Source organism: Natator depressus, chromosome 1 (genome assembly GCF_965152275.1).
Source record: "Natator depressus isolate rNatDep1 chromosome 1, rNatDep2.hap1, whole genome shotgun sequence".
NCBI classification, from domain to species: domain Eukaryota; kingdom Metazoa; phylum Chordata; order Testudines; family Cheloniidae; genus Natator; species Natator depressus.
The window spans coordinates 99,901,744-99,917,244 of NC_134234.1; the positions used below are offsets into that span (position 1 = coordinate 99,901,744).

The window sequence follows — 15,501 nt, forward strand, 5'->3', positions numbered from 1 at the left end:
TTCAGCAAAACTTTTGCTGAGACACAAAATGTCTATTGAAAAACTCCAGTTTTGTGGCAGCAATAAAAGAAGAAAAGGCTCTTCAAATCTGAGGAGGAAACCGTCAAGCAGCTAAACATTTTATTCCTTTTAACCCTCTACTTAGGCTTTTCTTTCATTCACAATAAGCTGCCCTTTTGCAAGGGACACTTCTGTGTGTGCCCAAATTCGTTGCCCAAATCCCCCAATGTACATGTGCAAGTCAGGTAAAAGTATGAACCCTATCATGCTAGTGAAATAAATAGCCGAGATGGGAACCTCAGAAGGGGGTTAAATGTGCTGCATATACACTTAGCTCACTGAGGGGTTAATAACTCTGGTGCTTAAAGGTACTTCAGTGAGAACAATGAGCAAGAATTGCTAATGGATTCCCACACTCCAGCCCTTGAGATAAAGAGGAAGGTTAATTGAATTCTAGTGAGCTTCCTTTGTGTTGCAGAGCAATTGAACAAATCAGGACAACCAACTTGTCCATCAACAATCTACATTTTGGGGCAAATTAATCCCTTCTGTAAATAAATTGACCAGCAGGGGCAGATTTGGCCTGCTGACTTTGAGCTCAGGGAGGTTGAGAAACCCGTACCCCCTGCTTGGGTTCCAGATGATAGTGGTTTGGGGAAGATTTCAGAGGAGTTAGGAAAGTGCAGTCTGGATTGCACTTTAAACACAAAAAGAAAAGGAGTACTTGTGGCACCTTAGAGACTAACCAATTTATTTGAGCATAAGCTTTTGTGAGCTACAGCTCACTTCATCGGATGCATACTGTGGAAGATACAGAAGACGTTTTTATACATACAAACCATGAAAAAATGGGTGATTATCACTACAAAAGGTTTTCTCTCCCCCCACCCCACTCTCCTGCTGGTAATAGCTTATGTAAAGTGATCACTCTCCTTACAATGTGTATGATAATCAAGGTGGGCCATTTCCAGCACAAATCCAGGGTTTAACAAGAACGTCTGAGGAAGGGGGGGGGGGGTAGGAAAAAACAAGGGGAAATAGGCTTGAATAGAGACTGGGAGTGGCTAGGTCATTATGCAAGGTAACCTAAAGTTAATTGTATCCAATTTGCAAATGAATTCCAATTCAGCAGTCTCTCCCTGGAGTCTGGATTTGAAGTTTTTCTGTTGTAATATCGCAACTTTCACGTCTGTAATCGCGTGACCAGAGAGATTGAAGTGTTCTCCGATCCGATGAAGTGAGCTGTAGCTCACAAAAGCTTATGCTCAAATAAATTGGTTAGTCTCTAAGGTGCCACAAGTACTCCTTTTCTTTTTCCAAATACAGACTAACACGGCTATTGCTCTGAAACCTGTCATTATGCAAGGCACTGCATTTAGCCGTATGGAGTGGAAATCTATCAACTGCATGAAAAAACTTGTACAGATACAGACAGACATCATCTTCCTTTCCAAATGCAAACAGATGGACATGGTAGCAAAAGGACTGAAGGTAAAAAATCCATTACAATCTACATACCACACAGACTATGCTGACAGCTTGTGCCACACGCTCTCAAAGAAACTGCGGAACCACCTGATCAACATCCTCTACAGCAAACAGGGAAAGATTAAGAATGAGCTCTCAAAAATGGATACTCTTATAAAAAACCAACCTTCCACACAAACTTCCTCGTGGCTGGACTTTACTAAAACTAGACAAGCCATTTACAACACACACTTTGCTTCTCTACAGAAGAAAAAGGACACTAAACTTTCTAAACTACTACATGCCACAAGGGGCCACAGCAATGGTTCCCTCAACCCACCCAGCAATATTGTTAACCTATTTAACTATACTCTTAGCCCAGCAGAAGCAGCTGTCCTATCTCGGGGCCTCTCCTTCTGCCCCTCCAACCCCACGAACATGATACAGTTCTGTGGTGACCTAGAATCCTATTTTCGACGTCTCCGACTCAAGGAATATTTCCAACACACCTCTGAACAACATACTAACCCACAGAGACCTCCCTACCAACACTACAAAAAGAAGGATTCTAGGTGGACTCCTCCTGAAGGTCGAGACAGCAGACTGGACTTCTACATAGAGTGCTTCCGCCGACGTGCACGGGCTGAAAAGCAGCATCACTTGTCCCACAACCTCAGCCGTGCAGAACACAACGCCATCCACAGCCTCAGAAACAACTCTGACATCATAATGAAAAGGCTGACAAAGGAGGTGCTGTTGTCACCATGAATAGGTCGGAATATGAACAAGAGGCTGCTCGGCAGCTCTCCAACACCACTTTCTACAAGCCATTACCCTCTGATCCCACTGAGAGTTACCAAAAGAAACTACAGCATTTGCTCAAGAAACTCCCTGAAAAAGCACAAGATCAAATCCGCACAGACACACCCCTGGAACCCCGACCTGGGATATTCTATCTACTACCCAAGATCCATAAACCTGGAAATCCTGGGTGCCCCATCATCTCAGACATTGGCACCCTGACAGCAGGATTGTCTGGCTATGTAGACTCCCTCCTCGGGCCCTACGCTACCAGCACTCCCAGCTACCTTCGAGACACCATTGACTTCCTGAGGAAACTACAATCCATCGGTGATCTTCCTGATAACACCATCCTGGCCACTATGGATGTAGAAGCCCTCTACACCAACATTCCACACAAAGATGGACTACAAGCCGTCAAGAACACTATCCCCGATAATGTCACAGCTAACCTGGTGGCTGAACTTTGTGTCTTTGTCCTTACCCATTACTATTTTACATTTGGGGACAATGTATACCTTCAAATCAGCAGCACTGCTATGGGTACCTGCATGGCCCCACAGTATGCCAACATTTTTATGGCTGACTTAGAACAACGCTTCCTCGGCTCTCGTCCCCTAATGCCCCTACTCTACTTGCGCTATATTGATGACATCTTCATCATCTGGACCCATGGAAAAGAAGCCCTTGAGGAATTCCACCATGATTTCAACAATTTCCATCCCACCATCAACCTCAGCCTGGTCCAGTCCACACAAGAGATCCACTTTCTGGACACTACCGTGCTAATAAACGATGGTCACATAAACACCACCCTATACTGGAAACCTACTGACCGCTATTCCTACCTACATGCCTCCAGCTTTCACCCTGACCACACCACACGATCCATCGTCTACAGCCAAGCTTTGCGATACAACCGCATTTGCTCCAACCCCTCAGACAGAGACAAACACCTACAAGATCTCTATCAAGCATTCTTACAACTACAATACCCACCTGCAGAAGTGAAGAAACAGATTGATAGAGCCAGAAGAGTTCCCAGAAGTCACCTACTACAGGACAGGCCTAACAAAGAAAATAACAGAACGCCACTACCTGTCACCTTCAGCCCCCAACTAAAACCCCTCCAACGCATTATCAAGGATCTACAACCTATCCTGAAGGATGACCCAACACTCTCACAAATCTTGGGAGACAGGCCAGTCCTTGCCTACAGACAGCCCGCCAACCTGAAGCGAATACTCACCAGCAACCACATACCACACAACAGAACCACTAACCCAGGAACCTATCCTTGCAACAAAGCCCGTTGCCAACTGTGCCCACGTATCTATTCAGGGGACACCATCACAGGGCCTAATCACATCAGCCACCCTATCAGAGGCTCGTTCACCTGCACATCCACCAATGTGATATATGCCATCATGTGCCAGCAATGCCCCTCTGCCATGTACATTGGTCAAACTGGACAGTCTCTACGTAAAAGAATAAATGGACACAAATCAGATGTCAAGAATTATAACATTCATAAACCAGTCGGAGAACACTTCAATCTCTCTGGTCACGCGATTACAGATATGAAAGTTGCAATATTACAACAGAAAAACTTCAAATCCAGACTCCAGCGAGAGACTGCTGAATTGGAATTCATTTGCAAATTGGATACAATTAACTTAGGCTTGAATAGAGACTGGGAGTGGCTAAGTCATTATGCAAGGTAACCTATTTCCCCTTGTTTTTTCCTACCCCCCTCCCCCTTCCTCAGACGTTCTTGTTAAACCCTGGATTTGTGCTGGAAATGGCCCACCTTGATTATCATACACATTGTAAGGAGAGTGGTCACTTTAGATACGCTATTACCAACAGGAGAGTGGGTTTGTTGGGGGGGGGAGAAAACCTGGATTTGTGCTGGAATTGGCCCACCTTGATTATCATACACATTGTAAGGAGAGTAATCACTTTACATAAGCTATTACAAGCAGGAGAGTGGGGTGGGGGGAGAGAAAACCTTTTGTAGTGATAATCACCCATTTTTTCATGGTTTGTGTGTATAAAAACGTCTTCTGTATATTCCACAGTATGCATCCGATGAAGTGAGCTGTAGCTCACGAAAGCTTATGCTCAAATAAATTGGTTAGTCTCTAAGGTGCCACTAGTCCTCCTTTCCTTTTTGCGAATACAGCCTAACACGGCTGCTACTCTGAAACTTTAAACACAGATCTATGCTGCTGGGGTTCCAAAAGTATTGTTACACCAAGCGAAGCTTTGCTGCTGCTTTTCTGGTTAATAGCCATCCTTTTCTGAAGCAATGACAGGAGCAATGTGGATTATTGCAAATAAAAAATAGAGCAGGAAAGCTCATCCTGATTCTGTGTCCTCAGAATTTTTCTCCTACGAAGAAAACACCCCATCTGGAGTACAATTCTCCTCTGACTGCTCAGAAGCTGCGATGTTGATCTTCATAAGTAGCCATTAGCTAATACAACATCAATTTCAGGCCCTTTCAGAAGTTCTGAGGTGATATTTTTTGAGGGGAATCTGCCAATGAGAAAGCCCACCTGGTCCTCACTGACTAACGACATGATAATTTTTAAGTCTGCTAGACAAACATCTTGTTTGAATTGTTAGATCAGCATTAAGAAGTGGTATCTCCTTATCAGAAATACTATCCATTTTTGGTTGCAAATTTAACTGTCTGAAATCTGACATGATAAAATAATATTGAACCAATTAGTCATATGCTCATTTAAGGCTGGTGCTTAGACTTTATAATAGCTTGCTATTTATTTCTGTGCTGTCTACACATACAGAGCTCAGTACTGCTCTGGTGAAGTCACAGGGAATTTTGCCACCGACATCATGGGGAGTAGGGCTGGGACTTATGGGGATCCAAAATATTTTATTTTTTCATTTTCATGTGATAACTCTGGGCTTGGTTTCATATACCAAGGGCATCGTGTGCCACAGATGTTTCTGGCCTTGTGGGAGTACTCCTCTGGGTTGTGTTTTGGTTTTTAAAAAACATTTAGGTCTGTGGTTTTTTCAGCTTCTCTCTTCTCTAGGACACTTACATTTCCATCGGTGATCTGGTGCAATCTGCTTCCCTGGTGGGCTTTTTTTTCCCTGGCTGAACTGTATTGTTCAGGCAAGTTGTCACTACACACGAGGTGATTTTTCAACTTGTCGCCTCTTAACCTCTTTCCCCTGCTAGGTGCTCCACTATTGAATGTGATGGCTCGCTCCTATTCTTTAGTTATATAAGGAGGTTTTTCACCTGGTTTCTGACATCCCTGAGTGTTAATGACTGACATATATACATTTCCACATCTCTGTAATTGTATCTGATTTCTTACATCTGTAACAGCAAAACTACATAAGAACAGCCATACTGGGTCAGACCAAAGGTCCAGCTAGCCCAGTATCCTGTCTTCTGACAGTGATCCATGCCAGGTGCCCCAGAGGGAATGAACAGAACAGCTAATCATCAAGAGATCCATCCCATGTCGCCCAACTAGGGTACAGACAACTGGATTCTGGCTTTTCCATTGTGGCTAATTCTTAATCTGCTTGTTTTCCTTGGATAGGCTTTAAAATGTTTGTTTCAGGGTAAGTGGGGAGGCCTTGGCTCCTCCAGTGATGAAATAATATTGATATAATTATCCATTGCAGGATTTCTTCGCCCTTCATCAGAAACATCTAGAATACTGGACTGGATGGACCACTGCTCTGATCTGCTATGGAAATTGTTAGGACTTAAATGCTACCACTGCTATTCTGCATGCATTTTAAATAAAATTACATGCTACTATGCAGCCAAGTAATATATGAGGTAAGCACATCAAATACTGTTATAATGAAAGTTTGGGGGATGGATCTGGCTTAATGCAACTCACTTTTATTAACAGAGTACTGTAGGCAAGGACAAAATGTTTGCCAGATTTTTTTTTTTAAAAATACGACTCGCAGTAACAATGATTCAGAAAGTTTCTGCAGTTAAATACATTATTGAAAATCAAGATTATATCTTTTATAAATCCAGTATTTACCAGATTGTCTAATATATAAAAGCTGAACTTCAAACTGACACAAAAGAGAACACAAAATACTGGCCTCGTCAAATATGTTTTGTAATTTTCTTAAATGTTTAGTCATAGTCTACTTTATAAACAATAGAATGCACATATTTAGTTACTTTAAATCAACAATGTACGTAAATTTTGACTAGTTTTAAACTCAAATGTACCACAGAACAGAATGAATACACCAAGCACAAATGTGTATATTATGACTCTTCGTGACTATTAAGTTTAAAAAATATCTGTTCAACAGCACACAGAGAAATGTTGGTAGATGCCATGAAAACTGTATTTTATGGTCAAAACTGAGTTTGCATCACTGGTGAAGGCATCAGTGAAAACAATACTGTCTTCTGATCATTCTACATTACTGTTTTGGCCAGGAAACACTGTAGAACATTGACAATTGCCAGTTTTTGAAAGAAAATGTTACGTGTGGAGCCTTACATTAACTGTGAGCCTCTCACGAGATCTCACATCAGGCCATGTTAGCGCAACCTATCATTTCCATAGGAAACAATGGTAGTGGAAAAGGTCTCAGCTATACTACAAAAACAATTGTGTTTGGGGCCCAGCTACAAAGCCTACAACTGCCAGTGTGTATCTGAGGAAAGGGCACACAATCCCCAGTCCATATATTTTAACAACCGTATATTGTGGAACCTACAAGATATGTGCCATTCATGCTGCTTTTGGTCGCTTCTCTTTCCCATCCCTGTATTTGTATAGCATCAATCTATATTGAAAACTCTGGGAAAATGATGGATTCTCTTTTACTTATCTCTCAAGTGGTTAGCATTCTTGGTACTACACAAAACAAACCACCATCACACGTTAAAACAAGATTTCCAAGACTAAAAGGGACCAAACCACTTTTTAACCATGTTATGGAATCATGATACAGCCTTGGGTTTGTCAGACTGGAGCATGAGTGATAACATGGTTAAAACTTGGTTCACTCCGATCTAGATTGGTAAAACTGAACTGTATTTTAAAAGTCTCAGAGTTGTAAAGAGCACCCCAACTTGCTATTTTATATAACACATCTATTGCTTCCCCTCTATCAATTCGGCCAGTAACCTGGTCAAAGAAGTAAGTTAGGTTGGTTTTGCATAATTTGTTCTTGACAAATCCATGCTGGCTATTCCTTATCACCCTATTATCCTCGAGGCACTTACAAATTGATTGTTTAATAAATTGTTCTGGTATCTTTCCAGATATTGACTTTAGGATGACAGGTCTATAAATCCCCATGTCCTCTTTGTTTCCCTTTTTAAAGTCAGGTACTATATTTGGTCTTCTTCAGTCCTCTGGGGCCTCCATGAGTTCTCGAAGATAATTGATAATGGTTCCAAGATTGCTTCAGCTAGTTTCTTAAGTACCTTAGGATTAATTTCATTTGGCCCTGCTAACTTGAATATATCTAACTTATCTAAATATTTTTTAACCGGTACTTTTCCTATTTTGCTTTGTGTTCCTTCCCCCCTTGTTAGAATATTAATTGCATTAAGTATCTGGTCACCATTAATCTTTTTAGTGAAGACTGAAGCGTAATAGGCATTAAACATCTCAGCCTTCTTGATATCATCAGCTCTCCTTCCTCACTAGGTAGAGGACCTACACTTTCCTATGTTTTTCTCATGCTCCTAATGTATTTAAAGAACCTCTTCTTATGGCTGCTTATGTCCCTTACTAGGTGTAACTCATTTTATGCTTTGGGCTTTCTGATTTTGTCCCTATATGATTTTGCAATTCTTTTGTACTCCTCTTTAGCAATCCATCCAAGTTTCCACTTTATGTCGGATTTGTTTTTGTTTTCCAGGTCATTAATGAAATGTAAATGTTTTTGCAAACTCTTAAACCATATCATTTTTTTTGGCTGATTTCTTATGAAAATTGAACTCTTTACATAATTAACCAGAAGAAAAAAATCCAATTTTTAAAAGCCAATCCATCATTTTCTGATTTTAAAATCAGCTATATTGTATTTGCATATTTAAGAAAATTACAAGAAAAAGACTAGACTTGAAATTCAGAATCTGTACTTTGTAAAAATACTGTCCCTTACCATGAACTCAGTGCTGACCTTTTTTAGGTCATTCATGAATAATAAAATCTTTCTAGAGAAATATTACTAGAATAGAACTGAGAGAAAATAAAAAGAAAATAAATGCTGTACAGTAATGTGCTGGCCATTTTCAGGTATGGTACAGGATGAAAAAATGCAGAAGTATATACCTGATTACAAATTTTTGTTACAGCTACAAAATGTATGAAATCTTTCAATGCTCCATCTATGCTAAAGACAATAGAGACTCTGTGGTGTCATCAATACTGCCATAATATAGAGTCTTCCTAACATACAGTAATCATAATAGAGCTGAAATCGAACATACAGGTCTGTATTATGTTTTATATGGCAAAAAGATAAGCAGTTGAAAAATCCTATGACATTCATTTTCAATAAATCATATATCAATTATATCTCATTCAATTCAAACCCCAAGAAAATTGCTTTTATTTGAAATGGCTGTTGTTGCAATATGACTTAAGTTAGCCTCTTTTCTTGGTCAGATGTCAAGAAGATCCTCCCCACTCTCATCACTCTCCACAGTTAGTTGTCTTGTCCACCATTTCTTCACTTCTGATCCACAAGAAGCAGCATCTGACATAGGATTCATCTTGCATACAACAGATTTCATAGTTGTACGACCGCCAAACCGCAGATTGACTGAAGACACTGAATGGCTTATTGGTTTGGGGGCTAGGAAATTAAATGGAAAACTACTTATTAGAGTACACATGCTTATTGAACTATTAAGTCGTAGAGCTTTTCTATATGAGAGATTTGGCACCAGTTTAAATAGACTGATTTAAAATAGATCTAGTTAAACTGGTGCAAACCCCCAATGTAGATGCACTGTGGGTTTGATCTTGCAAGGTGCTGAACACTCGGCCCTGATCCATCAAATCCTGGCCTTGACTTTATGTAGGTCAATGATCACATTGATTTCAATGGACTACTCATGATCTGAAAGTTAAACACATGCTTAAGAGCTTTGGTGGATTGGGGCCAGTGTGCTCAGCACTTTGCAAGATTGAGCCCTTACACTGGTTTAACACTTGCTTGAATTAGTTTATCTTGTGCCATTAAATTACTGATCTAAGCTCAACCAGTATATGCTAGTATATGCACATATGACTGATGTGCATCTTAAACAGAGGAATGGAGGAAGAAGGGCTAATGTGCCTCCTTTACATAAAATGATCCCAGTACCATGCATGCACATAGGCCTGGGGCCCTATCCCCTTGAGTTGGTCAGCAGAGCTGGCCTGGCATGGGGATTGTGCACTTTTAAAGAGAGAAGAGGCACGATGGTAGCGTGTGCTTCTTTCAGCGCCTCCTACTCAATCCGCCCACCCACCCACCCAACATGAGCATTGACTTAAAAGACACTACCTGGCGCTTATTTTCTATCGTGATGTAGTCATTGTGATGACAACTTAAGGGTGCTTCCTGTTTATGAGTAAATAAACCTATCCCGGGCTGATTAAGCAGCTAGACAGAAGGCCGAGGAGTTTATCAATCCAGGATATGGTTAGTATCGAGGTGGAAGACAGCATCACAAGCTGCTACAGTTATAATGAAATGTTTAATTAAGCTACTGTTATTTCATTTTATGTATTTCAATAGCACCCAAAATGTGCTGGATGCTGTACAGGAAGGCACAACTCCAGCATACCAATCAAGTGGTCAGGGTGGTGACTGATCACATCTTCATAATGTCATATTTTTAAAATCTTGAGGGCGCGCAGGGACAGTTTCCTCTTAGAAGGCTCAGAGGGCAAATCACTCCAAAGTGGGTAGGGCAGGGCAAAGAGGAGGAAGGACCATGGACCAGCTTCCCCTCCCCTCTGCATTTTCTCCATCTGGGGCCTGTGTGTAGACAGTCTGACCCTTTTAAAACAGCCTCTTATCAAGCTGCATTCCAAAGGGTGCTTTGGTATTTATATATTTTATTTTATGGTTTTCACTTACCTGATGGCAAACGCCATTGTCCGAATTTCCGTTGAGGCTTCCCACCATCTGTAGAGTCCTGCCGATACCCACCCCTGTCAGAAAGCGTTGGACTAAGGAGCTGCTGCTGGCTACTTGTCTGAATGGAGCAAAATTAAAATTCAGTGACCTTCATTATGGCTGCCTATGGCATGACCATGCCATTGTAACAAACACTTTGAAAGGTCTCTATTTCCGAGCCTACTAAAGAAACATGCGCTCACTTTACACTTTTATTTTTTTCCCTGCAGTCTGTTTTCTGGTTCCTTACTGCCCCCCACTTCCCTGCCCCCCAAGTCTACAAATTAACAGAAAAAATAATTGGGCTGGAGCTTATGATAAAATTCCACAGAAGGGCTTGTGGGGGTAGGAAAGCTTTCTCAGGATCCCATGGGGGAGCCCCCCTCTCCCATGTTGCATACCTCCCTGGATATAGAATCCAGGTCTTCTGATTCCCTGTCCAGTGCCCCTTAGACCATGCTGCATTTATAACTGAATGTCAACGTTTTAAACATAGGCTGTTTTAATTTTTTTTCAATAAAAATGATATTAAAAACATTAAAAAGAATTTTGCTCTGACAAGCTCAAGTATAATTCTTGATTAGTATCAACAACAATAATTTGCATACGCCTGTACCTCTGGCTGTGCATTGTTATCTTGATTATTAGCATTCATATCTTCACTTGGCTGTGTTGTCTCAATGCTGGGTGGATTCAGAAATCGGCTCAATTCCTGCTGTTGACTCTCTCGTAGACTATGGATAATGCTACATGACTGCTGCTGTTTCTATCAAAATATAATATTTATGTCACCAAAAGGAAAAAAGAAACTTCCTTCTCAAAGACTTTTGTTCCTTGATTTTTTAAATTTTTAAAAAATCCCTCTAAATACTGAATACTTCCAACAATGTTGAGTGGCTGGTATGGATTCCAAATTGTTCCATGTTTTCTGTAAATCTACATAGACCCCCCCCCATCTTCACTATTTAAATATAGAGAAATCTGTCTCTGAAATCTACGGGCTTGAGATGTAGGAATTACTTGGTGAAATCTATGTTCTGTGGCATGCAGGGGGTCAGACTAATTGATCAGACAGGTGCCTTTTGGCCTTAAAATATATCTATGCCGTAAGAGACCACCCAAAGAGCCAGCAAAAACAAAACTCTGACTTAGTAACAATGATCTTTATGGGGTTGATCAGAAGCCCATTGAAGACAATGGAAAGATTCCCACTGATTTCAATGGGCTTTGGATCTGGTTCCAAATAAGGGTGAATAAAATGATCACAGAAGCCTTAGGAATATTTTACAGTGTGGATTTTTTGTTGGAAATTATTATTGTAACAATGCCAAAAATCTGCTGGGTTCTTTATAGAACCAACAGAAAAATGTAGCCTTTGTCACTAAAATCTTACAATCTAATTTAGTTTTAAATTAAAATAAATGGTCCTTGGAGAAGGCTTCATTGTGCTGTATGGTTTTAACATGCCACTTGCTTGATAATTAACAAGCCAATTTGAAAATATATAAAAAGCTTATATTAAAAAAATATTTTGCAATTCTACTCAAGTTAGTAAAAGGTTCATGTAACAGGTAATGGTCTGATTCATATTGTTAAAGTGAAATGCAAAGTATATTTACTTTTATAGATTGTAATTCAATATGATAATGAATTGAGCAATTAGGCTGAACAAAATCAAAACTGAGAGATAAGATTAATTTAACAACAGCTACAACTGGAGTTGGGACAAAAATAGAAAAATTAGTCTGAAAAGGAACCATTTATCTGAATATCCCTGGGAATTTGTTGTTTCAGATAAAATGAAAGCTGTATATCGGGTTTTGGTTATACAAAATTACAAAGGAGCAAGAGGCAGAGCCTACAATTCCCTGGTGTACTCAAATCACAAACTTTTCACGGCAACATTACAGATTGTTATGGGGAACTTTCCTACTATAAGTTTGGCCAAGGTCCTTTTTTTTTTTTTGCCAAAAAAACCGGGACTAACTCAGTGGCAAGATTATGACCGGCCCAAACGTTGTAAGCATTCTGGGCCTGATTTTCACAATGACAGGAACCCAGGGCTTTATGTACAGGGATGGATACAGGAGGGCCAGGGAGCAGTGGGAGAGTGCTAGAGGGGAAATACATAAGCTCAAGGCTAATGAAGGCGTGGTTCCCTGTAGTCAATTAAGGCCCTGTTAGGAACCTAATAAAACCCCCTGCGTCAGGCAGACAGAGGAGGAGGAGGAGGAAGGAAGGACGGACGGACGGACAGACGGACAGACAGACGGACAGACTGACTGAAGCTTGGAGGTATGGTGAAAGATTTGGAAGACCTCAGCATTGAAGTAAGGGAGACCCTGCCCAGCAGGACAGGGAGACTCCCTTCCCCCCAGCACCTAAGGACCAAGGGTAACCCCACCTAAGGGGGAACGAGGGTAAGAAACCCACAGGGGTTGAGAGGGGCTGGGACTCAGAGCGAGGAGCAAACCCAGACTCCTCCCCGGCTTCCCTCCTCTATCACCTTCCCAGGCTAGTAGCGGGGCCCTCGGCACCCAAGAGCAGGGGCAAAGGGTGGCATCTTAGCTTCCCGCCAAGAAAAGCGCAGGACCCACCAGACTAAAATCAGCCATCTTGCCATAGTACCTAATTTACACATGCACATAGATACATGTTTGTGTGTTGAAATATACAAACTGGCCTTTTGTGTATGTAAATAACGTATTTTCACACAGTCTCTGTAATGGTACATGCAAATTAGTCTTCAGAATATACACTACATTTGGGTCTTCTTTGCGGATTGTAGTACCGCTCTCATTGGGGGGGATCTCTTTTGCAGTGATGGAGATCCTTGATTTGGTGGTAGGGGCAGCTAACACGATGATCTTCCGCCTGAATAGCTATCCAAGATGGAGTGGCAGTGGCAATGAAAATATCAGCAGTACAAATGCCAGAAACTAGCACTCTCTTTAACCTCTAGCAGGTTGTTTAGAAGAGTCCACAATCCTGCACCATTGAAGATGGTAGGCATTTTGCTATTAACTTCAATGAGAGCAAGGCTGCGCCCACAAAGACCTTTCCCTAAACAATGTATCCCTTGCTTTATTCATTTGGCCTTGTCTGCTGCAGAGCAGGTCACACAGGTTTCCTGCTGTGTAAGGAAAGAGGATTTGTTGGCAGGAAAACAGGTTTTGCCTGCAAACTTTGTGGAGGTTATTGATTCTGTGAATGTAATTGTCTGTACTACGAAGACTATACCGGCATAGCTAGGTCAGCATATCTATGCTGGCATAACCCTGTAGTGCAGACACAGCCTATACCAATGGAAGGAGGTTTCCCATTCGCGTCAGACCACCACCTCCTCAAAGGAAGTTAGCTACACTGATGGCAGCATTTTTTTCTTGACATAGTTGCATCTACACGAGGGATTCGATTGGCATAGCTATGTCGGTCCGGGCTGTGGTTTTTTTCACGCCCCTGGCCTACATCAACCTAACTTGTAAGTGTAGCCCAAGCCTGATTTTTCCACGGATACATATTTTTCCCACGTAGCTTGTAATGATGGCTACAGAGTAAATGAGGCAAAGTAGGAGGAAACTCGAGCGTCACTGACTGGTTCAGTTCACTGCAAGCACTCGCTGTTTTCGCTTCACTTACTGCTCTGATACGCTTTAAGCATTTCTTCAGCCACATGCGTATGGTTTGTTTGGCCACTTCTTCTTCTATCGTGTACTCCAGTTGTTCCCTGGCAAGAAGCTCTTCCAGTTGAAGACTTTTTCGGATATCAACAGACCTGTATGACAGCATGCTAGAAGAAACACACAAATAAACAGTATTTTTAAAAAGCCAATGTACTTACCTATATGATCATTAACAGTGTTACACTTTTAAAATCTCAATGCAAAAATGTCAAACGTTGGCACCCACAGTAAATTTATAGAGCTAGCTACATAAAGATGAAGGGAAGATCTACTGGTGCTCAGCACAACTGAAAATCAAGCCACCTATATTTAGGTGCCCAAATATGGATTCAGGTGCTTAACTTGAGGCACCCATGTTTGAAAATTCAGTTTCTTTCCCCTGTTTATGCTGCCTGTTTACCTGTTTGCATTTTTTCTCATCTGGGACAATGTAATTATTGGAGGAGACTGAGTTTCACTTTTGGTTATAGTCAATTTTACTGTCAGGTTTTCACCTGTGCATTGTTTGGATTTACAAACACAGCAAGGAAATGTTAATTTAAAACAATTGTTTCAAGTGGGAATTTAGAAAGCTCATGGAGACATTTCTCTAGGACTTAGATTTTCTACTGTAAAAATTAATTTAGGGGAAAACTCTAATATTTGGTTTAAATTTAAGCAGAGAGTACCACTTTGACACAAGCTTGTATCCCCAACTCATTTTTCAGTCTTATGTATAACATTTTGTCTGCAGAGAAACATGTTACAACAAACATAAAGGAAAAGCCCACCATACCTCAATACGTCATGGAAAGTGACATCTCCACCATTATGCAGCCTCTCCATTTCATAGCACATGTGCTTGAACAAAAGTTTGTCCTTGTCCAGATCTACCTCCAACCTCCCACGCAGCAACCTCAGCAGAAACTTCACACGGAAGGTAGGGATTACCCCCTAGGTAAGATTGCATCATAGCTGGTTAATTATGGCTACCTTATAAATCAGTTAGAGGCTCTATTTGATGCTGTTTCTCTAAAGTGACACAGATGCTATTTCTCCAAAGACCCTTGGGGTATGTCTACACTGCAGCTAGGAGTGTGTCTCCCAGCCCAGGCAGACAGACTAATGCTAGCTTGGCTCGAGCTAGCATGCTAAAAACAGCAGGGTGGAGGTTGTGGCTCCGGTAGAGACTCGGGCTAGCTACCTGAGCACAGGGCCAGGAAGTTGGGTGGGCTTCAGAGCCTGAGCTGCAGTGTGAACAGCAGTGCCCACTCTGCTAGCTTGAGCCCTGCTAGGGCGAGTCTGTCTAACCAGGTGGGGATGCTCGTCCCCAGCTGCGGTGTAGATGTACCCTTTGACTTACATGGGGCCAGGATTGTACCAAGGGCAGTGCAACTGAACAATGCACACATAA

The 15,501-nt window shown here is 41.4% G+C and overlaps 1 protein-coding gene across 4 annotated transcripts in view; it reads right to left on the bottom strand.

Moving 5' to 3' along the window:
* Positions 1–4,437: 4,437 nt before the first annotated feature.
* Positions 4,438–15,501, bottom strand: part of NALCN (sodium leak channel, non-selective) — a 350,272-nt gene continuing 339,208 nt past the window's right edge. For all 4 annotated transcript variants that reach the window (XM_074963156.1, XM_074963170.1, XM_074963152.1 and 1 more), the window contains 5 exons: positions 14,884–15,041; positions 14,065–14,215; positions 11,042–11,191; positions 10,387–10,504; positions 4,438–9,111 (listed from right to left, as the gene is read on the bottom strand). In XM_074963156.1, coding sequence (XP_074819257.1) covers positions 8,918–9,111; positions 10,387–10,504; positions 11,042–11,191; positions 14,065–14,215; positions 14,884–15,041 — 771 coding nt within the window. In that variant the 3' untranslated portion in view covers positions 4,438–8,917. The remainder of the gene's footprint in view (positions 9,112–10,386; positions 10,505–11,041; positions 11,192–14,064; positions 14,216–14,883; positions 15,042–15,501) is intronic.